This window comes from Anomaloglossus baeobatrachus, chromosome 7 (assembly GCF_048569485.1).
Source record: "Anomaloglossus baeobatrachus isolate aAnoBae1 chromosome 7, aAnoBae1.hap1, whole genome shotgun sequence".
NCBI lineage: Eukaryota > Metazoa > Chordata > Amphibia > Anura > Aromobatidae > Anomaloglossus > Anomaloglossus baeobatrachus.
Window position 1 is genome coordinate 2,127,196 of NC_134359.1, and position 24,033 is coordinate 2,151,228.

The 24,033-nt window shown below is 54.4% G+C and overlaps 1 protein-coding gene across 1 annotated transcript in view; it reads left to right on the plus strand.

Annotated features, from left to right (window-relative positions):
* Positions 1-24,033, plus strand: part of DPP10 (dipeptidyl peptidase like 10) — a 425,891-nt gene that overhangs the window by 235,131 nt on the left and 166,727 nt on the right. Inside the window, exon 8 of the mRNA XM_075318715.1 lies at positions 20,504-20,624. Within this exon, the coding sequence (XP_075174830.1) occupies positions 20,504-20,624 (121 nt within the window). The remainder of the gene's footprint in view (positions 1-20,503; positions 20,625-24,033) is intronic.

Genomic DNA, 24,033 nt, shown 5'->3' on the forward strand with positions numbered 1-24,033 from the left:
TGGTTGGAGGCTCTGACCTCGTCTGTCTCATGATATAAGCTGGGTGCGCTCCTGACTCTTGCTGTGGCCTCTGAAGCGTCCATGGTTGGAGGCTCTTACTTCGTCTGTCTCTTGATATAAGCTGGGTGCGCTCCTGACTCTTGCTGTGGCCTCTGAAGCGTCCATGGTTGGAGGCTCTGACCTCGTCTATATCATGATATAAGCTGGGTGCGCTCCTGACTCTTGCTGTTTCCTCTGAAGCGTCCATGGTTGGAGGCTCTGACCTCGTCTATATCATGATATAAGCTGGGTGCGCTCCTGACTCTTGCTGTGGCCTCTGAAGCATCCTTGGTTGGAGGCTCTGACCTCGTCTATATCATGATATAAGCTGGGTGCGCTCCTGACTCTTGCTGTGGCCTCTGAATCGTCCTTGGTTGGAGGCTCTTACTTCGTCTGTCTCTTGATATAAGCTGGGTGCGCTCCTGACTCTTGCTGTGGCCTCTGAAGCGTCCATGGTTGGAGGCTCTGACCTCGTCTGTTTCATGATATAAGCTGGGTGCGCTCCTGACTCTTGCTGTGGCCTCTGAAGCGTCCATGGTCGGAGGCTCTGACCTCGTCTGTCTCATGATATAAGCTGGGTGCGCTCCTGACTCTTGCTGTGGCCTCTGAAGCGTCCATGGTCGGAGGCTCTGACCTCGTCTGTCTCATGATATAAGCTGGGTGCGCTCCTGACTCTTGCTGTGGCCTCTGAAGCGTCCATGGTTGGAGGCTCTGACCTCGTCTGTCTCATGATATAAGCTGGGTGCGCTCCTGACTCTTGCTGTGGCCTCTGAAGCGTCCATGGTTGGAGGCTCTTACTTCGTCTGTCTCTTGATATAAGCTGGGTGCGCTCCTGACTCTTGCTGTGGCCTCTGAAGCGTCCATGGTTGGAGGCTCTGACCTCGTCTATATCATGATATAAGCTGGGTGCGCTCCTGACTCTTGCTGTGGCCTCTGAAGCGTCCATGGTTGGAGGCTCTGACCTCGTCTGTCTCATGATATAAGCTGGGTGCGCTCCTGACTCTTGCTGTGGCCTCTGAAGCGTCCATGGTCGGAGGCTCTGACCTCGTCTATATCATGATATAAGCTGGGTGCGCTCCTGACTCTTGCTGTGGCCTCTGAAGCGTCCATGGTTGGAGGCTCTGAACTCGTCTATATCATGATATAAGCTGGGTGCGCTCCTGACTCTTGCTGTGGCCTCTGAAGCGTCCATGGTTGGAGGCTCTGACCTCGTCTGTCTCATGATATAAGCTGGGTGCGCTCCTGACTCCTCGCTGTAGTCTCTGAAGCGTCCTTGGTTGGAGGCTCTGACCTCGTCTGTCTCATGATATAAGCTGGGTGCGCTCCTGACTCTTGCTGTGGCCTCTGAAGCGTCCATGGTTGGAGGCTCTGACCTCGTCTGTCTCATGATATAAGCTGGGTGCGCTCCTGACTCTTGCTGTGGCCTCTGAAGCGTCCATGGTCGGAGGCTCTGACCTCGTCTATATCATGATATAAGCTGGGTGCGCTCCTGAATCTTGCTGTGGCCTCTGAAGCGTCCATGGTTGGAGGCTCTGACCTCGTCTGTCTCATGATATAAGCTGGGTGCGCTCCTGACTCCTCGCTGTGGCCTCTGAAGCGTCCATGGTTGGAGGCTCTGACCTCGTCTGTCTCATGATATAAGCTGGGTGCGCTCCTGACTCTTGCTGTGGCCTCTGAAGCGTCCATGGTCTGAGGCTCTGACCTCGTCTGTCTCATGATATAAGCTGGGTGCGCTCCTGACTCTTGCTGTGGCCTCTGAAGCGTCCATGGTTGGAGGCTCTGACCTCGTCTGTCTCATGATATAAGCTGGGTGCACTCCTGACTCTTGCTGTGGCCTCTGAAGCGTCCATGGTTGGAGGCTCTGACCTCGTCTGTCTCATGATATAAGCTGGGTGCGCTCCTGACTCTTGCTGTGGCCTCTGAAGCGTCCATGGTTGGATGCTCTGACCTCGTCTGTCTCATGATATAAGCTGGGTGCGCTCCTGACTCTTGCTGTGGCCTCTGAAGCGTCCATGGTTGGAGGCTCTGACCTCGTCTGTCTCATGATATAAGGTGGGTGCACTCCTGACTCTTGCTGTGGCCTCTGAAGCGTCCATGGTTGGAGGCCCTGACCTCTTCTGTCTCATGATATGAGCTGGGTGCGCTCCTGACTCTTGCTGTGGCCTCTGAAGCGTCCATGGTTGGAGGCTCTGACCTCGTCTGTCTCATGATATAAGCTGGGTGCGCTCCTGACTCTTGCTGTGGCCTCTGAAGCGTCCATGGTTGGAGGCTCTGACCTCGTCTGTCTCTTGATATAAGCTGGGTGCGCTCCTGACTCTTGCTGTTTCCTCTGAAGCGTCCATGGTTGGAGGCTCTGACCTGTTCTGTCTCATGATAAAAGCTGGGTGCGCTCCTGACTCTTGCTGTGGCCTCTGAAGCGTCCATGGCCGGAGGCTCTGACCTCGTCTGTCTCATGATATAAGCTGGGTGCGCTCCTGACTCTTGCTGTGGCCTCTGAAGCGTCCTTGGTTGGAGGCTCTGACCTCGTCTGTCTCATGATATAAGCTGGGTGCGCTCTTGACTCTTGCTGTGGCCTCTGAAGCGTCCTTGGTTGGAGGCTCTGACCTCGTCTGTCTCATGATATAAGCTGGGTACGCTCCTGACTTGCTGTTTCCTCTGAAGCGTCCATGGTTGGAGGCTCTGACCTGTTCTGTCTCATGATATAAGCTGGGTGCGCTCCTGACTCTTGCTGTGGCCTCTGAAGCGTCCATGGTTGGAGGCTCTGACCTCGTCTGTCTCATGATATAAGCTGGGTGCGCTCCTGACTCTTGCTGTGGCCTCTGAAGCGTCCATGGTTGGAGGCTCTGACCTCGTCTGTCTCATGATATAAGCTGGGTGCGCTCCTGACTCTTGCTGTGGCCTCTGAAGCGTCCATGGTTGGATGCTCTGACCTCATCTGTCTCATGATATAAGCTGGGTGCGCTCCTGACTCTTGCTGTGGCCTCTGAAGCGTCCATGGTTGGAGGCTCTGACCTCGTCTGTCTCATGATATAAGCTGGGTGCGCTCCTGACTCTTGCTGTGGCCTCTGAAGCGTCCATGGTCGGAGGCTCTGACCTCGTCTATATCATGATATAAGCTGGGTGCGCTCCTGACTCTTGCTGTGGCCTCTGAAGCGTCCATGGTTGGAGGCTCTGACCTCGTCTGTCTCATGATATGAGCTGGGTGCGCTCCTGACTCTTGCTGTGGCCTCTGAAGCGTCCATGGTTGGAGGCTCTGACCTCGTCTGTCTCATGATATGAGCTGGGTGCGCTCCTGACTCTTGCTGTGGCCTCTGAAGCGTCCATGGTTGGAGGCTCTGACTTCGTCTGTCTCATGATATAAGCTGGGTGCGCTCCTGACTCTTGCTGTGGCCTCTGAAGCGTCCTTGGTTGGAAGCTCTGACCTCATCTGTCTCATGATATAAGCTGGGTGCACTCCTGACTCTTGCTGTGGCCTCTGAAGCGTCCATGGTTGGAGGCTCTGACCTCGTCTGTCTCTTGATATAAGCTGGGTGTGCTCCTGACTCTTGCTGTGGCCTCTGAAGCGTCCATGGTTGGAGGCTCTGACCTCGTCTGTCTCATGATATAAGCTGGGTGCGCTCCTGACTCTTGCTGTGGCCTCTGAAGCGTCCATGGTTGGAGGCTCTGACCTCGTCTGTCTCTTGATATAAGCTGGGTGCGCTCCTGACTCTTGCTGTTTCCTCTGAAGCGTCCATGGTTGGAGGCTCTGACCTGTTCTGTCTCATGATAAAAGCTGGGTGCGCTCCTGACTCTTGCTGTGGCCTCTGAAACGTCCATGGCCGGAGGCTCTGACCTCGTCTGTCTCATGATATAAGCTGGGTGCGCTCCTGACTCTTGCTGTGGCCTCTGAAGCGTCCTTGGTTGGAGGCTCTGACCTCGTCTGTCTCATGATATAAGCTGGGTGCGCTCTTGACTCTTGCTGTGGCCTCTGAAGCGTCCTTGGTTGGAGGCTCTGACCTCGTCTGTCTCATGATATAAGCTGGGTACGCTCCTGACTTGCTGTTTCCTCTGAAGCGTCCATGGTTGGAGGCTCTGACCTGTTCTGTCTCATGATATAAGCTGGGTGCGCTCCTGACTCTTGCTGTGGCCTCTGAAGCGTCCATGGTTGGAGGCTCTGACCTCGTCTGTCTCATGATATAAGCTGGGTGCGCTCCTGACTCTTGCTGTGGCCTCTGAAGCGTCCATGGTTGGAGGCTCTGACCTCGTCTGTCTCATGATATAAGCTGGGTGCGCTCCTGACTCTTGCTGTGGCCTCTGAAGCGTCCATGGTTGGATGCTCTGACCTCGTCTGTCTCATGATATAAGCTGGGTGCGCTCCTGACTCTTGCTGTGGCCTCTGAAGCGTCCATGGTTGGAGGCTCTGACCTGTTCTGTCTCATGATATAAGCTGGGTGCGCTCCTGACTCTTGCTGTGGCCTCTGAAGCGTCCATGGTTGGAGGCTCTGACCTCGTCTGTCTCATGATATGAGCTGGGTGCGCTCCTGACTCTTGCTGTGGCCTCTGAAGCGTCCATGGTTGGAGGCTCTGACCTCGTCTGTCTCATGATATGAGCTGGGTGCGCTCCTGACTCTTGCTGTGGCCTCTGAAGCGTCCATGGTTGGAGGCTCTGACTTCGTCTGTCTCATGATATAAGCTGGGTGCGCTCCTGACTCTTGCTGTGGCCTCTGAAGCGTCCTTGGTTGGAAGCTCTGACCTCATCTGTCTCATGATATAAGCTGGGTGCACTCCTGACTCTTGCTGTGGCCTCTGAAGCGTCCATGGTTGGAGGCTCTGACCTCGTCTGTCTCTTGATATAAGCTGGGTGTGCTCCTGACTCTTGCTGTTTCCTCTGAAGCGTCCATGGTTGGAGGCTCTGACCTGTTCTGTCTCATGATATAAGCTGGGTGCGCTCCTGACTCTTGCTGTGGCCTCTGAAGCGTCCATGGCCGGAGGCTCTGACCTCGTCTGTCTCATGATATAAGCTGGGTGCGCTCCTGACTCTTGCTGTGGCCTCTGAAGCGTCCTTGGTTGGAGGCTCTGACCTCGTCTGTCTCATGATATAAGCTGGGTGCGCTCTTGACTCTTGCTGTGGCCTCTGAAGCGTCCTTGGTTGGAGGCTCTGACCTCGTCTGTCTCATGATATAAGCTGGGTAGGCTCCTGACTTGCTGTTTCCTCTGAAGCGTCCATGGTTGGAGGCTCTGACCTGTTCTGTCTCATGATATAAGCTGGGTGCGCTCCTGACTCTTGCTGTGGCCTCTGAAGCGTCCATGGTTGGATGCTTGACTCGCCCACCCCAGGGCTAGGGGACACCCGGTGCCGGGCCGGACTAGTCCGGTGGTAGTCAGTGGTGGCTGGGCCCGGCTCCGTGGCCCTGGTGGGTGTCAGTTGAATATGTGGCTGATGAGTTGAAGTTAATGTTCGTGACGCCACCTGTGGTATGCGGCTATTAAGCCGCCGCTGCTATGGGAGAACTCCGGGGTGATGTTATGGCAGCTATGATGTTACTGCTCCCCACAGGTGGAGCGATGCCCCGGGATACAGTTGGTGCCCGTGAAAGTCTATGGTGTTGTGTGGCTAACACGGTGCAGGGCCGACAGGCGAGGAAAGAACCAGGCACAAACAACAGTCTCTTTACCTTCTCCTCTTTTACTCTGGGAACAGTCCAGTCCTGGGAGACCGTTACAGGTGGTGATGGGGATCCGGTCGGCCTGGAAGTACTTGGGATGATCTTTCTGGCCAGCTGAGTATGAGGCCTACTCCTGTACTTTGCTTTGTGATGATAGGACCCTGCTTCTCTGAATCCAGCAATGGCCCTCTTTGCTGCTGGGACCGATGGCACGTCCCTTCTTTCTGTAGGTGGCTGCGCAGACCCTCTCTCTGGTGCTTCTCCGCTGGAGTCCACACCGGGCCCTGATGCTGCAGCTGTACCTTGGATGTTTCTGGGCCAGGGGCTTGCAGCTCTCCTGCCCTTCGGACTCGGCTACCAGGGGCGGATTTTATACCCTGGCAACCACAGACTCCGATGTCTGAGTCTCTCTGCTGCCTCTCAGCTATTCCTGCTTCTCTGGGCCAAGCTGCTCCAGCTCTAGGCCCCAGATTCACAGGACAGCTCACTCTGCGTCTGTTCACTTCCACTACTCCCTACAGACTGGCTGCACTTCCTCCCTCTGGTCAGGTAGAGGAAGGCTCCCTGGAATTCCAGGTTCAGAGCTCCCCCTGCTGGCCGGAGGGAGAACTGTGTTGGGTGTTAAACCTGCTGGCCAATGGATCTCCCAATTACCTCCAGGCTCAGCATTAACCCTTTGGGAGGGCAATGCTGCTGTGGCGACCAGGTCCTAGGGCGCCACACTCCCCCTTAGTTAAATTCAGTACTCCCGGACTGTGGAAACAAAACATAACATGTCATACATTTCATCCCAATATGGGAGGCACATTATTTTTAACGTTACAACTTCAGACAGTACTATAAGAGTCCAGTGTGGCTCCCTGCCGGGTGTCCATTACACTGCTCCATGGGGGACCCGCCGCGATCAAACCCCCAACGTAGGCTCTGGGCGTGCGTCAGAGCATTGATGACCCCACTCTATGCACGCCGGACGGGTTTTTCTTCAGGGGTGTTGAGCACACTGGTGCTAACTATAAACAATTTAGGTGTTGGCCACCCATAGTCCAGTGGCCCACTTGTCCATTTTCGCAATCACAAAAAAAACATTTTGTACACGACATTACAGACTTTTCACATAACTATTTACATTCTAATAAATACTCTTTCTTTATATAGTTGATTCCCTATACCTTAGAGGGGGTTGTCCCCGAGTGCTGCGTTGAGACCTGCGTAGCTCTGGTGTTTGTCCCTGACTACTTAGTGTGTCTCCTATCTCAGCACTACCGGTAGGCCTAACCCCAATAGGTATGCATGATGATTGCCTATGTGGTCTAGGAGTCGCCAAGGGTATGACAGGTTCACCACTGACAGGGGGTTGATCCTCCTGTTCCACTGCTGGCGTGTCACCGCGTGTCGGGGCGGACGGTTCTTTGGGTGGATCCGGAACCTGTTCTGTTTCTGGCTCGACCAACTGTGGGAACGTCAGGACCGGTACCACTACGGCACCATTTATGCGGGTCCAAGTCTTGGGGAATTTGCCGAGGATCGTTTGTATCATCTCTTCCCCTTCTTCTCGAACTTCCTCCACTTCCCTTTGAACTTTGCACCGCTCAGGGCACGTCTTCAGGCGGTCTCTGGATATTGCTTGACAAGTCTTGCCTTCGTCCTTGCTTATGAGGCACACCTTACTGTTGTCAAAGTTGGAGGGGATAATGGTGTAGGGCTCGTTCTCCCACTGATCATCCAATTTATGCGTCCTCCGCTTCTTCTTGAGGACTTGTTCTCCAGGTGCTAAGGGAGTTGCTGGGGCCGTTTGATTGTACTGCTGCTCTTGTCTTGTTCTGGCTTGAGACAGGCTCCTCTCTACGCATTCCTGGACCTTACGGTACTGCTGCTGCCGTTCTGTATCCCAATCCTCTATTTCTTGAACCGCCTCAGGCGACACAGTCCCCATCTCAAAGTCTACAGGCAACCTGCCAGGTCTGGCTCGCATCAGGTAAGCGGGGCTGCAGTTGGTCGAATTTACTGGGATATGGTTGTACAGGTCGACCAGATCTGGCAGCTTCTCTGGCCATTGGTTCCTTTCTTCCAGAGGTAGAGTCTTCAGCATATCAATAACCACATGGTTCATTTTCTCGCACAGTCCATTGGTTTGGGGGTGGTACGGTGTTGTTCTGATTTTCTTACAACCGTACATGTTACAAAACTCTTGGAACACCTCCGCCTCGAACGCAGGGCCTTGATCGGTCAGTACCCTTTCCGGATAACCGTGAGGCCGGCAAAAGGATGCCTGGAACGCTTTAGCTGCTGTTCTGGCTGTCTGGTCCTTCACAGGCACTACTACCAGGAAACGAGAGTAATGGTCCACAATTGTGAGGGCGTACACATAGCCTGACCGGCTTGGTGTTAACTTCACGTGGTCCAGGGCCACCAACTCCAGGGGCTGCTTCGTAACAATTGGCTGTAGGGGAGACCTTTGGCTGGCATCATCCTTCCGCCTCAGGTTACACGGGCCACAGTCTCGGCACCACTTCTCGATCACCTTTCTCATGTGCACCCAATAGAACCGATCACGGAGTAGGGCCTCCAACTTCTTCCACCCAAAGTGGCCTGCGTTATCATGATAAGCTGCTAGGACCATTGGAGCATCCCTCTGCGGAACCACGATCTGCCAGACAAGTTCATTTGTTCGCCAGTTGACGTGTCTCTTGCAGAGCTTGCCTTGGTAGGTGAACAGTCGTCCCCTCTCTTTCCACAACTGCTGGGCTTCTTCTGGAGCCTCTGGACCAAGATGAGTCTCAGCTTGTGCTAGCTTTTCTTTGACCAATCGCACCGCCGGGTCACCGTTCTGTGTCTCTTCCCAATTATGGTGGAGTAATGGGTTAACCGGGACCTCGTGTTGGCTCGAGCGCTTCACTCCCACAGCATGCTCACACTGGGAAACGCCCTGATGATGGAAAGCCGGTAACTCTATCTCTTCGAGTTCATCCAGGTCTTCTCCAGATTCGGGTAAGTGAGGCATTCTGGACAGCGCATCAGCATTGTTATTCTTCTTGCCAGCCCGGTACTTGATGGTAAAGTCAAAGTTAGACAGCCGGGCCATCCATCGCTGTTCCAACGCCCCTAACTTGGCTGTTGCCAGGTGTGTCAACGGATTGTTGTCCGTGAAGATGGTGAACTTGGCCGACGCCAGATAGTGTTTGAAGCGTTCAGTCACTGCCCAAACAATAGCGAGGAACTCCAGCTTGAAGGAACTGTAATTTTCTGGATTCCTTTCTGTGGGCCGAAGCTTCCTACTGGCGTACGCTATCACCTTCTCCCTGCCTCCCTGCACCTGGGACAAAACGGCTCCCAGGCCCACGTTGCTGGCGTCTGTATACAGTACAAACGGCTGGCTGTAGTCAGGGTAGGCCAGAATTTCTTCTCCCGTGAGAGCCCCTTTCAGCTGGACAAAGGAGGTTTCTAGTTGGCTGCTCCATTCAAATGGAGGGCTCTGCTTCTTAGCCTGCTTTGGCTGGCCCACCAGGAGATCTTGAAGGGGCGCTGCTATCTTGGTGAAACCATCAATGAACCTTCGGTAGTAGCCCACCAGCCCAAGGAACTGCCGCACCTCCTTTACCGTGGTGGGTCTTGGCCAGTCCTTGATTACGGTGACTTTCTCCGGATCAGGTGCCACACCTTCTGCGCTGACCACATGACCCAGGTACTGTACCTTTGGCTTCAAGAGGTGACATTTGGACGGCTAGATCTTCAGGCCATATTTTGACAAAGACTCGAACACTTCTGCTAAGTGCTTCAGGTGGTCTTCATAAGTCTTGGAGTAGACTATGACGTCATCCAGGTACAACAGCACGGTTTCGAAGTTGTGGTGGCCCAAGCAGCACTCCATCAACCGTTGGAATGTCCCTGGGGCGTTGCAGAGCCCGAATGGCATGCAGTTGAACTCGCAGAGGCCCATCGGCGTCGTGAATGCAGTCTTCTCCTTGTCCGCCTCTGCCACGGGAACCTGCCAATACCCACTGGTGAGATCCAAGGTGGAGAAATAGTTAGCTGACTTTAAGGCTGTTAGTGACTCCTCTATTCTGGGTAGGGGATAAGCATCTTTATGTGTAATGCGGTTAATTTGCCTGTAATCTACACACATTCTCATTGTACCATCCTTTTTCTTTACGAGCACTAGTGGAGCTGCCCAGGGGCTACAACTATCTCTGATAACCCCAGCCTCCTTCATTTCCCGTAACATTTCTTTGGCACGCTGATACTGTGCGGGGGGTACAGGGCGGTATCTCTCTTTAACGGGAGGATGATCACCCGTGGGGATTTGATGTTTAACCCCTTTCACCTGCCCAAAATCTAGGGGGTGTTTGCTGAAGACCCGCTCGTACTCCTGTACCACCCGGTAAACCCCATTCTTTTGGTGTGAGGGGGTGGAGTCGGTGCCCACATGTAAGTTTTGGCACCAGTCTTCCAGCTGCCCCTTGGAGCCCTTGTCTTCCGCCTGGTCGGACGGGATCAAGGGTTCCACTGCTTTGATGGTGTTGTTGCTGACAGTGTACAGTTTTGCTACAGTGGCGTACCGGGGCAATTTGGCTTCCTCCTCCCCACAATTCAGGACACGGATGGGCACTCTCCCCTTGCGGACGTCTGCTACCCCTCTGGCTATCAGGACTCCAGGCCTACTGTCTGAATACACCGGTTCTACCAAGGCATGGTAATCCTGACCCTTGAGGCCTATTGCTGCCCGACACCATATCAACATTTCACTTCTTGGGGGTATTGCAATGGGTAGGGGGTCACTTACCCTCACACTGCCAATTTCTCCTCCGGCCAGCTCCACCTGCTGCCTCCTCATCAGGGCTCTGATCTCCCTCTGTAGGGCACGCTGCTGCCCGGAGCTGGCAGTTTCAGACGCCTGCTGCAACAAAATTATCACTTCGGCAATACAATTTTCTATCACATTTGTACCAATGGTTACCAGCGGGTCAGATTCTTTGCGATCAATATCTACAATTATCATCCCCTGACATGGCAATTCCACCCGCCCCACTTTAATGGTTACTTCTTTATACCCAATTTGAGGTAAGGGCTGACCATTACTGGCCACAATTGTTAAATCATCATCTGGGCCATGGTCAATGTCTGAATCAGCCCAATATCTTTTGTACAGTTTATAGGGGATGGTCGTTACCTGGGACCCAGTGTCCAGGAGGGCATTCAAAGGGATCCCATCCAGCACAATAGGAAGGACCGGTCGTCCTCCCACATACTTGCTGCGGCTGGGGGTTGAGCCGGGCTTCCTTACACCTGGGGGTCGGCTCCTGGCCCCAGGCTCGGCCCATTTAAAGGACAGTATCGTGCAATGTGGCCCGCCTGGCTGCAGCGGCGGCAGATCGGTTGTCCCGTTGAATCATACCGGTCTGTGTCTCTGCCTCGGGTCGGCGGAACCCTCCTCTGTCGCATCCATGGGACGTCATCTGGGCTGGAGGCCAACTCGATTTTTGCAGGCGATGGGGTCACTTGTAGGGACTGCACGATCTTGGCAAGGGCAGCTACAGTCTTGGTCAGCTCCTGGAACTGCTGTCTGAGCTCTGCAGTGGGATCCTTATCCAGGGACTGCGCCTCAGCCCCTGCAGTGGCTCGTGTTGCAGGCACCACCCCGGGGTACGTGATAGCAAGAGGCCGGAGGGGCACTGGGTCATTCGGTGTAGATTCTCTCAGTACCCGGATGGCCTGGTCCTTAAACTTTGCAAAGTCCAGAGCAGGGTTCTGCAGGACCATGATACGCAGCTGGGTCCTGTGGGCATCTGACAGGAGCCCCTCTATGAACTGCTCAGTTAGGAGTTTGTGTTCTTCACGTACACTCTCTGGGTCCACTTGTTTAACCGCTTTCAGGGCCTCCTGCAGGTTTAAGGCATAGTCCCTTATGCTGTCTGTGGGCCGCTGCTTGCACCCAAAGAATCTCATCTTTATCTCTGCTGCGGTGCGGGTGTCAAAAGTACTCTTTAGCTTGGCCAGTATCTGGGTTACTGTCCCTTTATCTGTATCAGGCCAGGACTTCACTTCACGCTGGGCTGCGCCGGCTAGCTGTCCCATTAATATGCCCACCTTCTGGCTCTCAGTCAGCGGATACACCCGGAATAAGCTGTGCAGGCTTTCTCTGAAGTCGCTCAAGGTATGGGACTCCCCGGAATACTGCGGCAGCCATTCTGCGCCCGGTATGTACGGCATGGTGATCGGCATTACCGGCGCTACAGCGGGGGATGGGGCGACGGCGACAGGGATCGCTTCGGCGGGCGCTGCGGCGTCTCGGGCTATGGCAGCCACCTGCCCTCCCTCTGCGTCGGACATCTTCCTCCCCCTTAGTGAACCTTACCAGGCTCCGTTCACTTTTCAAATTTCCTTCCGGGTCGCGCGGGGTTAACAGCGCTCTGCTCTGATGGCGCGCTCCCTTCGCGCTCTTTGTCATGCACGCCCCCCTTCTTCCTGCGCTCAGTGAGGATAATGGCGGCGGCAGTTTTCAAACAGTGAAACACGCAGTAATACAGTCTTTAAAGCGCAATTATTCAGGCGCACAGTACCCGGTGGAACCGGGCACGAAATCCTGTTCGTGACGCCAAAAGTTGACTCGCCCACCCCAGGGCTAGGGGACACCCGGTGCCGGGCCGGACTAGTCCGGTGGTAGTCAGTGGTGGCTGGGCCCGGCTCCGTGGCCCTGGTGGGTGTCAGTTGAATATGTGGCTGATGAGTTGAAGTTAATGTTCGTGACGCCACCTGTGGTATGCGGCTATTAAGCCGCCGCTGCTATGGGAGAACTCCGGGGTGATGTTATGGCAGCTATGATGTTACTGCTCCCCACAGGTGGAGCGATGCCCCGGGATACAGTTGGTGCCCGTGAAAGTCTATGGTGTTGTGTGGCTAACACGGTGCAGGGCCGACAGGCGAGGAAAGAACCAGGCACAAACAACAGTCTCTTTACCTTCTCCTCTTTTACTCTGGGAACAGTCCAGTCCTGGGAGACCGTTACAGGTGGTGATGGGGATCCGGTCGGCCTGGAAGTACTTGGGATGATCTTTCTGGCCAGCTGAGTATGAGGCCTACTCCTGTACTTTGCTTTGTGATGATAGGACCCTGCTTCTCTGAATCCAGCAATGGCCCTCTTTGCTGCTGGGACCGATGGCACGTCCCTTCTTTCTGTAGGTGGCTGCGCAGACCCTCTCTCTGGTGCTTCTCCGCTGGAGTCCACACCGGGCCCTGATGCTGCAGCTGTACCTTGGATGTTTCTGGGCCAGGGGCTTGCAGCTCTCCTGCCCTTCGGACTCGGCTACCAGGGGCGGATTTTATACCCTGGCAACCACAGACTCCGATGTCTGAGTCTCTCTGCTGCCTCTCAGCTATTCCTGCTTCTCTGGGCCAAGCTGCTCCAGCTCTAGGCCCCAGATTCACAGGACAGCTCACTCTGCGTCTGTTCACTTCCACTACTCCCTACAGACTGGCTGCACTTCCTCCCTCTGGTCAGGTAGAGGAAGGCTCCCTGGAATTCCAGGTTCAGAGCTCCCCCTGCTGGCCGGAGGGAGAACTGTGTTGGGTGTTAAACCTGCTGGCCAATGGATCTCCCAATTACCTCCAGGCTCAGCATTAACCCTTTGGGAGGGCAATGCTGCTGTGGCGACCAGGTCCTAGGGCGCCACATGCTCTGACCTCGTCTGTCTCATGATATAAGCTGGGTGCGCTCCTGACTCTTGCTGTGGCCTCTGAAGCGTCCATGGTTGGATGCTCTGACCTCGTCTGTCTCATGATATAAGCTGGGTGCGCTCCTGACTCTTGCTGTGGCCTCTGAAGCGTCCATGGTTGGAGGCTCTGACCTCGTCTGTCTCATGATATAAGCTGGGTGCGCTCCTGACTCTTGCTGTGGCCTCTGAAGCGTCCATGGTTGGAGGCTCTGACCTCGTCTGTCTCATGATATAAGCTGGGTGCGCTCCTGACTCTTGCTGTGGCCTCTGAAGCGTCCATGGTTGGAGGCTCTGACCTCGTCTGTCTCATGATATAAGCTGGGTGCGCTCCTGACTCTTGCTGTGGCCTCTGAAGCGTCCATGGTCGGAGGCTCTGACCTCGTCTATATCATGATATAAGCTGGGTGCGCTCCTGACTCTTGCTGTGGCCTCTGAAGCGTCCATGGTTGGAGGCTCTGACCTCGTCTGTCTCATGATATAAGCTGGGTGCGCTCCTGACTCCTCGCTGTGGCCTCTGAAGCGTCCATGGTTGGAGGCTCTGACCTAGTCTGTCTCATGATATAAGCTGGGTGCGCTCCTGACTCTTGCTGTGGCCTCTGAAGCGTCCATGGTCTGAGGCTCTGACCTCGTCTGTCTCATGATATAAGCTGGGTGCGCTCCTGACTCTTGCTGTAGCCTCTGAAGCGTCCATGGTTGGAGGCTCTGACCTCGTCTGTCTCATGATATAAGCTGGGTGCACTCCTGACTCTTGCTGTGGCCTCTGAAGCGTCCATGGTTGGAGGCTCTGACCTCGTCTGTCTCATGATATAAGCTGGGTGCGCTCCTGACTCTTGCTGTGGCCTCTGAAGCATCCATGGTTGGATGCTCTGACCTCGTCTGTCTCATGATATAAGCTGGGTGCGCTCCTGACTCTTGCTGTGGCCTCTGAAGCGTCCATGGTTGGAGGCTCTGACCTCGTCTGTCTCATGATATGAGCTGGGTGCGCTCCTGACTCTTGCTGTGGCCTCTGAAGCGTCCATGGTTGGAGGCTCTGACCTCGTCTGTCTCATGATATAAGCTGGGTGCGCTCCTGACTCTTGCTGTGGCCTCTGAAGCGTCCATGGTTGGAGGCTCTGACCTCGTCTGTCTCATGATATAAGCTGGGTGCGCTCCTGACTCTTGCTGTTTCCTCTGAAGCGTCCATGGTTGGAGGCTCTGACCTGTTCTGTCTCATGATATAAGCTGGGCGCGCTCCTGACTCCTCGCCGTGGCCTCTGAAGCGTCCATGGTTGGAGGCTCTGACCTCGTCTGTCTCATGATATAAGCTGGGTGCGATCCTGACTCTTGCTGTGGCCTCTGAAGCGTCCATGGTTGGAGGCTCTGACCTCGTCTATATCATGATATAAGCCTGGTGCGCTCCTGACTCTTGCTGTGGCCTCTGAAGCGTCCTTGGTTGGAGGCTCTGACCTCGTCTGTCTCATGATATAAGCTGGGTGCGCTCCTGACTCTTGCTGTGGCCTCTGAAGCGTCCATGGTCGGAGGCTCTGACCTCGTCTGTCTCATGATATAAGCTGGGTGCACTCCTGACTCTTGCTGTGGCCTCTGAAGCGTCCATGGTTGGAGGCTCTGACCTCGTCTGTCTCTTGATATAAGCTGGGTGCGCTCCTGACTCTTGCTGTTTCCTCTGAAGCGTCCATGGTTGGAGGCTCTGACCTGTTCTGTCTCATGATATAAGCTGGGTGCGCTCCTGACTCTTGCTGTGGCCTCTGAAGCGTCCATGGTTGGAGGCTCTGACCTCTTCTGTCTCATGATATAAGCTGGGTGCGCTCCTGACTCTTGCTGTGGCCTCTGAAGCGTCCATGGCCGGAGGCTCTGACCTCGTCTGTCTCATGATATAAGCTGGGTGCGCTCCTGACTCTTGCTGTGGCCTCTGAAGCGTCCTTGGTTGGAGGCTCTGACCTCGTCTGTCTCATGATATAAGCTGGGTGCGCTCTTGACTCTTGCTGTGGCCTCTGAAGCGTCCTTGGTTGGAGGCTCTGACCTCGTCTGTCTCATGATATAAGCTGGGTACGCTCCTGAGTTGCTGTTTCCTCTGAAGCGTCCATGGTTGGAGGCTCTGACCTGTTCTGTCTCATGATATAAGCTGGGTGCGCTCCTGACTCTTGCTGTGGCCTCTGAAGCGTCCATGGTTGGAGGCTCTGACCTCGTCTGTCTCATGATATAAGCTGGGTGCGCTCCTGACTCTTGCTGTGGCCTCTGAAGCGTCCATGGTTGGAGGCTCTGACCTCGTCTGTCTCATGATATAAGCTGGGTGCGCTCCTGACTCTTGCTGTGGCCTCTGAAGCGTCCATGGTTGGAGGCTCTGACCTCGTCTGTCTCATGATATAAGCTGGGTGCGCTCCTGACTCTTGCTGTGGCCTCTGAAGCGTCCATGGTTGGATGCTCTGACCTCTTCTGTCTCATGATATAAGCTGGGTGCGCTCCTGACTCTTGCTGTGGCCTCTGAAGCGTCCATGGTTGGAGGCTCTGACCTCGTCTGTCTTATGATATAAGCTGGGTGCGCTCCTGACTCTTGCTGTGGCCTCTGAAGCGTCCATGGTCGGAGGCTCTGACCTCGTCTATATCATGATATAAGCTGGGTGCGCTCCTGACTCTTGCTGTGGCCTCTGAAGCGTCCATGGTTGGAGGCTCTGACCTCGTCTGTCTCTTGATATAAGCTGGGTGCGCTCCTGACTCTTGCTGTTTCCTCTGAAGCGTCCATGGTTGGAGGCTCTGACCTGTTCTGTCTCATGATATAAGCTGGGTGCGCTCCTGACTCTTGCTGTTTCCTCTGAAGCGTCCATGGTTGGAGGCTCTGACCTGTTCTGTCTCATGATATAAGCTGGGTGCGCTCCTGACTCTTGCTGTGGCCTCTGAAGCGTCCATGGTTGGAGGCTCTGACCTCGTCTGTCTCATGATATAAGCTGGGTGCGCTCCTGACTCTTGCTGTGGCCTCTGAAGCGTCCATGGTTGGAGGCTCTGACCTCGTCTGTCTCATGATATAAGCTGGGTGCGCTCCTGACTCTTGCTGTGGCCTCTGAAGCGTCCATGGTTGGAGGCTCTGACCTCGTCTGTCTCATGATATAAGCTGGGTGCGCTCCTGACTCTTGCTGTGGCCTCTGAAGCGTCCTTGGTTGGAGGCTCTGACCTCGTCTGTCTCATGATATAAGCTGGGTGCGCTCCTGACTTTTGCTGTGGCCTCTGAAGTGTCCATGGTTGGAGGCTCTGACCTCGTCTGTCTCATGATATAAGCTGAGTGCGCTCCTGACTCTTGCTGTGGCCTCTGAAGCATCCATGGTTGGAGGCTCTGACCTCGTCTGTCTCTTGATATAAGCTGGGTGCGCTCCTGACTCTTGCTGTGGCCTCTGAAGCGTCCTTGGTTGGAGGCTCTGACCTCGTCTGTCTCATGATATAAGCTGGGTGCGCTCTTGACTCTTGCTGTGGCCTCTGAAGCGTCCTTGGTTGGAGGCTCTGACTTCGTCTGTCTCATGATATAAGCTGGGTACGCTCCTGACTTGCTGTTTCCTCTGAAGCGTCCATGGTTGGAGGCTCTGACCTGTTCTGTCTCATGATATAAGCTGGGTGCGCTCCTGACTCTTGCTGTGGCCTCTGACGCGTCCATGGTTGGAGGCTCTGACCTCGTCTGTCTCATGATATAAGCTGGGTGCGCTCCTGACTCTTGCTGTGGCCTCTGAAGCGTCCATGGTTGGAGGCTCTGACCTCGTCTGTCTCTAGATATAAGCTGGGTGCGCTCCTGACTCTTGCTGTGGCCTCTGAAGCGTCCTTGGTTGGAGGCTCTGACCTCGTCTGTCTCATGATATAAGCTGGGTGCGCTCCTGACTCTTGGTGTGGCCTCTGAAGCGTCCTTGGTTGGAGGCTCTGACCTCGTCTGTCTCATGATATAAGCTGGGTGCACTCCTGACTCTTGCTGTGGCCTCTGAAGCGTCCATGGTTGGAGGCTCTGACCTCGTCTGTCTCATGATATAAGCTGGGTGCGCTCCTGACTCTTGCTGTGGCCTCTGAAGCGTCCATGGTTGGAGGCTCTGACCTCGTCTGTCTCATGATATAAGCTGGGTGCGCGCCTGACTCTTGCTGTGGCCTCTGAAGCGTCCATGGTTGGAGGCTCTGACCTCGTCTGTCTCATGATATAAGCTGGGTGCGCTCCTGACTCTTGCTGTGGCCTCTGAAGCGTCCTTGGTTGGAGGCTCTGACCTCGTCTATCTCTTGATATAAGCTGGGTGCGCTCCTGACTCTTGCTGTTTCCTCTGAAGCGTCCATGGTTGGAGGCTCTGACCTGTTCTGTCTCATGATATAAGCTGGGTGCGCTCCTGACTCTTGCTGTGGCCTCTGAAGCGTCCATGGTTGGAGGCTCTGACCTCGTCTGTCTCATGATATAAGCTGGGTGCGCTCCTGACTCTTGCTGTGGCCTCTGAAGCGTTCATGGTTGGAGGCTCTGACCTCGTCTGTCTCATGATATAAGCTGGGTGCGCTCCTGACTCCTCGCCGTGGCCTCTGAAGCGTCCATGGTTGGAGGCTCTGACCTCATCTGTCTCATGATATAAGCTGGGTGCGCTCCTGACTCTTGCTGTTTCCTCTGAAGCATCCTTGGTTGGAGGCTCTGACCTCGTCTGTCTCATGATATAAGCTGGGTGCGCTCCTGACTCTTGCTGTGGCCTCTGAAGCGTCCATGGTTGGAGGCTCTGACCTCGTCTGTCTCATGATATAAGCTGGGTGCGCTCCTGACTCTTGCTGTGGCCTCTGAAGCGTCCATGGTTGGAGGCTCTGACTTCGTCTGTCTCATGATATAAGCTGGGTGCGCTCCTGACTCTTGCTGTTTCCTCTGAAGCGTCCTTGGTTGGAGGCTCTGACCTCGTCTATATCATGATATAAGCTGAGTGCGCTCCTGACTCTTGCTGTGGCCTCTGAAGCGTCCATGGTTGGAGGCTCTGACCTCGTCTATATCATGATATAAGCTGGGTGCGCTCCTGACTCTTGCTGTGGCCTCTGAAGCGTCCATGGTTGGAGGCTCTGACCTCGTCTGTCTCATGATATAAGCTGGGTGCGCTCCTGACTCTTGCTGTGGCCTCTGAAGCGTCCATGGTTGGAGGCTCTGACCTCTTCTGTCTCATGATATAAGCTGGGTGCGCTCCTGACTCTTGCTGTGGCCTCTGAAGCGTCCATGGTTGGAGGCTCTGACCTCGTCTGTCTCATGATATAAGCTGGGTGCACTCCTGACTCTTGCTGTGGCCTCTGAAGCGTCCTTGGTTGGAGGCTCTGACCTCGTCTATATCATGATATAAGCTGGGTGCGCTCCTGACTCTTCGCTGTGGCCTCTGAAGCGTCCATGGTTGGAGGCTCTGACCTCGTCTATATCATGATATAAGCTGGGTGCGCTCCTGACTCTTCGCTGTGGCCTCTGAAGCGTCCATGGTTGGAGGCTCTGACCTCGTCTGTCTCTTGATATAAGCTGGGTGCGCTCTTGACTCTTCGCTGTGGCCTCTGAAGCGTCCATGGTTGGAGGCTCTGACCTCTTCTGTCTCATGATATAAGCTGGGTGCGCTCCTGACTCTTGCTGTGGCCTCTGAAGCGTCCATGATTGGAGGCTCTGACCTCGTCTGTCTCATGATATAAGCTGGGTGCGCTCTTGACTCTTCGCTGTGGCCTCTGAAGCGTCCATGGTTGGAGGCTCTGACCTCGTCTGTCTCTTGATATAAGCTGGGTGCGCTCCTGACTCTTGCTGTGGCCTCTGAAGCGTACTTCTTTGGAGGCTCTGACCTCGTCTGTCTCATGATATAAGCTGGGTGCGCTCCTGACTCCTCGCCGTGGCCTCTGAAGCGTCCATGGTTGGAGGCTCTGACCTCTTCTGTCTCATGATATAAGCTGGGTGCGCTCCTGACTCTTGCTGTTTCCTCTGAAGCGTCCTTGGTTGGAGGCTCTGACCTCGTCTATATCATGATATAAGCTGGGTGTGCTCCTGACTCTTGCTGTGGCCTCTGAAGCGTCCATGGTTGGAGGCTCTGACCTAGTCTGTCTCATGATATAAGCTGGGTGCGCTCTTGACTTTTCGCTGTGGCCTCTGAAGCGTCCATGGTTGGAGGCTCTGACCTCGTCTGTCTCTTGATATAAGCTGGGTGCGCTCCTGACTCTTGCTGTGGCCTCTGAAGCGTCCTTCTTTGGAGGCTCTGACCTCGTCTGTCTCATGATATAAGCTGGGTGCGCTCCTGACTCCTCGCCGTGGCCTCTGAAGCGTCCATGGTTGGAGGCTCTGACCTCTTCTGTCTCATGATATAAGCTGGGTGCGCTCCTGACTCTTGCTGTTTCCTCTGAAGCGTCCTTGGTTGGAGGCTCTGACCTCGTCTATATCATGATATAAGCTGGGTGTGCTCCTGACTCTTGCTGTGGCCTCTGAAGCGTCCATGGTTGGAGGCTCTGACCTAGTCTGTCTCATGATATAAGCTGGGTGCGCTCTTGACTTTTCGCTGTGGCCTCTGAAGCGTCCATGGTTGGAGGCTCTGACCTAGTCTGTCTCATGATATAAGCTGGGTGCGCTCCTGACTCTTGCTGTGGCCTCTGAAGCGTCCATGGTTGGAGGCTCTGACCTCGTCTGTCTGATGATATAAGCTGGGTGCGCTCCTGACTCTTGCTGTTTCCTCTGAAGCGTCCTTGGTTGGAGGCTCTGACTTCGTCTATATCATGATATAAGCTGGGTGCGCTCCTGACTCCTCGCTGTGGCCTCTGAAGCGTCCATAGTCGGAAGCTCTGACCTCGTCTGTCTCATGATATAAGCTGGGTGTGCTCCTGACTCCTCGCCGTGGCCTCTGAAGCGTCCATGGTTGGAGGCTCTGACCTCGTCTATATCATGATATAAGCTGGGTGCACTCCTGACTCTTGCTGTGGCCTCTGAAGCGTCCATGGTTGGAGGCTCTGACCTGTTCTGTCTCATTGGTTCCTATCGGTGATTCGGAGTCCTGCAAATAACATCGAGGTAACATACATAGCGGACAGCTCCTTGTACCAGGACTTTTGCGCTGTGTCCTTCAATGCTCTTCGTACGTTCCTTTCTCATACGCTGCTCACATATTTCCTCTCCAGGTCTTCATCTTTGAAAATAATATTTATTACCGCGCAGATGTGAGGAGCAGCTCGCTACGATTGACCTCCTCAGGAAAGGAGGGGATCATCTACAACGGGATCTCGGACTGGCTTTATGAAGGCAAGTCCTTTTCTTATTCTCTCCATAAAGAGATAGAGGGCTGGAGCGAGGTAGATGGTGCAGAAAGGTGGAGGACAACGGGAGTGAGTGAGGCGGACGGTGCAGAGAAGTGGAGGAGGACAGGAGTGAGTGAGGTCGACAGTGCAAGGTGGTGAAGGACAGGGGTGAGTGAAGCAGACTGTGGAGAGAGGTGGAGGAGGACGGGCGTGAATAAGGTGGACAGTGTAGAGTGGTGAAGGACGGGGTGAGTGAGGCAGATGGTGGAGAAGAACTGGGGTGAATGCGGCAGACAGTGCAGTGAAGTGGAGGAGGACAGGAATGAGGTGGACAGTGTAGAGTGGTGAAGGACGGGGGTGAGTTAGGTGGACAGTGCAGAGAGGTGGAGGAGGATGGGGATGAGTCAGGCAGATGGTGCATAGAGGTGGAGTAGGATGGGGGTGAGTGAGCCAGACAGTGCATAGAGGTGGAGGAGGACGGGGGTGAGTGGGTTGGACAGTGCATAAAGGTGGAGAAGAACTGGGGGGAGTGAGGTAGACTTTGCAGAAAGGTGGAGAAGGTTGGGGATGAGTGAGGTTGACATTGTAGAGTGGTGGAGGAGGACTGGGGTGAGGTAGACGGTGGAGGAGGACTGGTGTGAAGGATAGTGCAGAGAGGTGGAGAAAGACGGGTGAATAAGACAGATGGTGCAGAGTGGTGGAGGAGGACGAGGTGAGTGAGACTGACAATGTAGAGTGGTGGAGGAGGACCGGGGTGAAGGATGGTGCAGAGAGGGGGAGAACAGGTGTGAGTGAGATGAACAGTGTAGAGTGGTGGAGGAAGACCGGGGTGAGGGATGGTGCAAAGTGGTGGAGAAGGACAGGGTGAGTGAGACGGACAGTGCAGAGTGGTGGAGGAGGACTGAGGTGAATGAGGCACAGTGCAGAGAAGTGAAGTACAGGGGTGAGGGATGGTGCAGAGGTAGAGAAGGACGGAGGTGAGTGAGGCGGACACTGCAGATTGGTGGAGGATGGGAGTGAGTGACCCATACAGTGCAGATAGGTAGAGATGGACTGACATGAGGGATGGTGCAGAGGTCGAGGAGGTGGTGGAGGAAGATGGGAGTGAGTGAGGCAGACTGTGCAGAGAGGTGGAGAAGGACAGGGCTGAGTGAGACGGACAGTGCAGAGAGGTGGAGGAAGACTGGGGTGAAGGACGGTGCTGAGTGGTGGTGTCACAAAGTGCGATTTACAACTGGGAATGGGACTCCTAAACTGGCCCTCAGGCTAGAGGAGACATTTACCTGTCCCTTATCCCAGAGGTACGCCTGATGGTGGCGAGGTCTGGACCGCCAGTGTAGATCTAACTACGGAATAACTCTGATCTAATACCCCTTCACCTCCAACCCAGGAGAGTCCGGGACTGGAGTGGTAAATCCCGCACAAAAGACAGACAGGGAGAAACCAAGACTCAAACACTCACAGAGGTGTAGATGAAACGTGGTCAGGAGAAAATAAAGAAAAGGGAGGACATAATAAACAACAAAAGTATTTCCACAACGCACCAGATAGCAGACAGCTTATGCAATTCTGGTCCATGGTGATCCAGCTACTGGTGAACTGCTATCATCGGTGGGAAAGAGCAGGTTCCACCATTTTGTAAAGTACGGAGGCGGCTGTGATAGGCCTCCAGAAACCTATGACCCAAGCAGCAAATCACAGGCCAGCAGGATCAACTCCTACTAGACTGACCACCAGTAAACTCACAACTGGTCGACGCCCGGCTCTAACTGAGCAACTCAAAGAGCAGTAGGTGGCCTGTCAGACTCTGCAGTGTGAACAGGGTCATAAGGCGCTGTGGAGACACGGGGATCAGTGGGTGCTCTCCTGTGGAGACACGGGGGTCAGTGGGTGCTCTCCTGTGGAGACACGGGGGTCAGTGGGTGCTCTCATCCGCTGGCCCGGCCGCCTTTAGAAAAACAGCATGGCCCAGGGCTCCTCCCAACTGAACGCCGGCCTCCTTAACCGTGGGCGTAACACTACACAGACAACACAGGGTAAGGGAATCACAATAATTAGACTTTATTGGATCCCCAAACAATTACCGCTCATAACACATAACCAGCAAAACACACAAATGTAACAGTCAACAGTTTCTCACCTTTCCGCTGGCTCACCAGGGATTAGAATGTCCATGCCTCAGAGCTTCCGGGGCTACTTACTCCAATCCAGCAGCACCCTGCCTTCGGTTGGCACCCATCGAGAATGGAATTTCGCGAGATTTAGGAAGCTGGCTGAGGACCGCAAAGCCTGTAGCCAGGTGACCAAATTGTCCCAACCTGGATTCCTTCCTTAGGTAGTCCTTGATAGCTCAGCCGAATCCTTGCATTCGATGCTGAAGTCCATATAGTGTTATAATCCAGGTTTAGCTTGCCAATCGAATCCGCAGGTCCTAGATTGGTAGCATGTAGCAAGAGTCTACCCGGGCAATGGACAGTCCTCCTTATACCCCTGATCTCTCCATTCAGACCATTGGCATCTTCACGATTGGTGGATAAGACTGGGCTCTTATTGTCTAGATTTCAAGTCGTATACAAAATCTCCCTATAGTAATGGTCTCTGGTAGAGACCGATAAATTACATCGCATCTAGCAATACACATAGTAATACAATGGGAGGATCGCATAATTGAGTTGTCTGGGTGTCTGGCCTTCACTGGCCAAAGCAATTAGATGGGTCAACAAGAACTTTAACACTAGACTCCTAAAGCCGGCTTTACACGCAACGACATCGCTAATGCGATGTCATTGGGGGTCACGGAATTCGTGACGCACATCCGGCCTCATTAGCGACGGCGTTGCGTGTGACACGTACGAGCGACTGCTAATGAGCAAAAAAACTCACCTTATTGTTGCTCGTTGACAGGCTGTCCAGTTCCCAAATATCGTTGCTGCTACAGGTACGATGTTGTTCGTCGTTCCTGAGGCAGCACACATGTGTGACACTGCAGGAGCGAGGAACATCTCCTTACGTACGGCCGCCCGCAATGAGGAAGGAAGGAGGTGGGCGGGATGTTACGGCCGCTCATCTCCACCCCTTCGCTTCGTTTGGGTGGCTGCTTAGTGACGCCGAACGAACCACCCCCTTGGAAAGGAGGCGGTTCGCCGGTGACAGCGACGTCGCTAGGCAGGTAAGTAGTGTGACGTGTCCGAGCGATGTTGTGTGCCACGGGCAGCGATTTGCCCGTGACGCACAACCGACAGGGGCGGGTACGCTCGCTAGCGATATCGCTAGCGAGATTGCAGCATGTAAAGTGGCCTTAAGAGTCTGGTAGAAACAATGAGAGGCTTATCGCCTGTTCATAAACAAGATATCATGTCTGGCTGAATCTTAAGAAACTTAACCCATGCTAGGCACTGACAGAGTCCATGTGG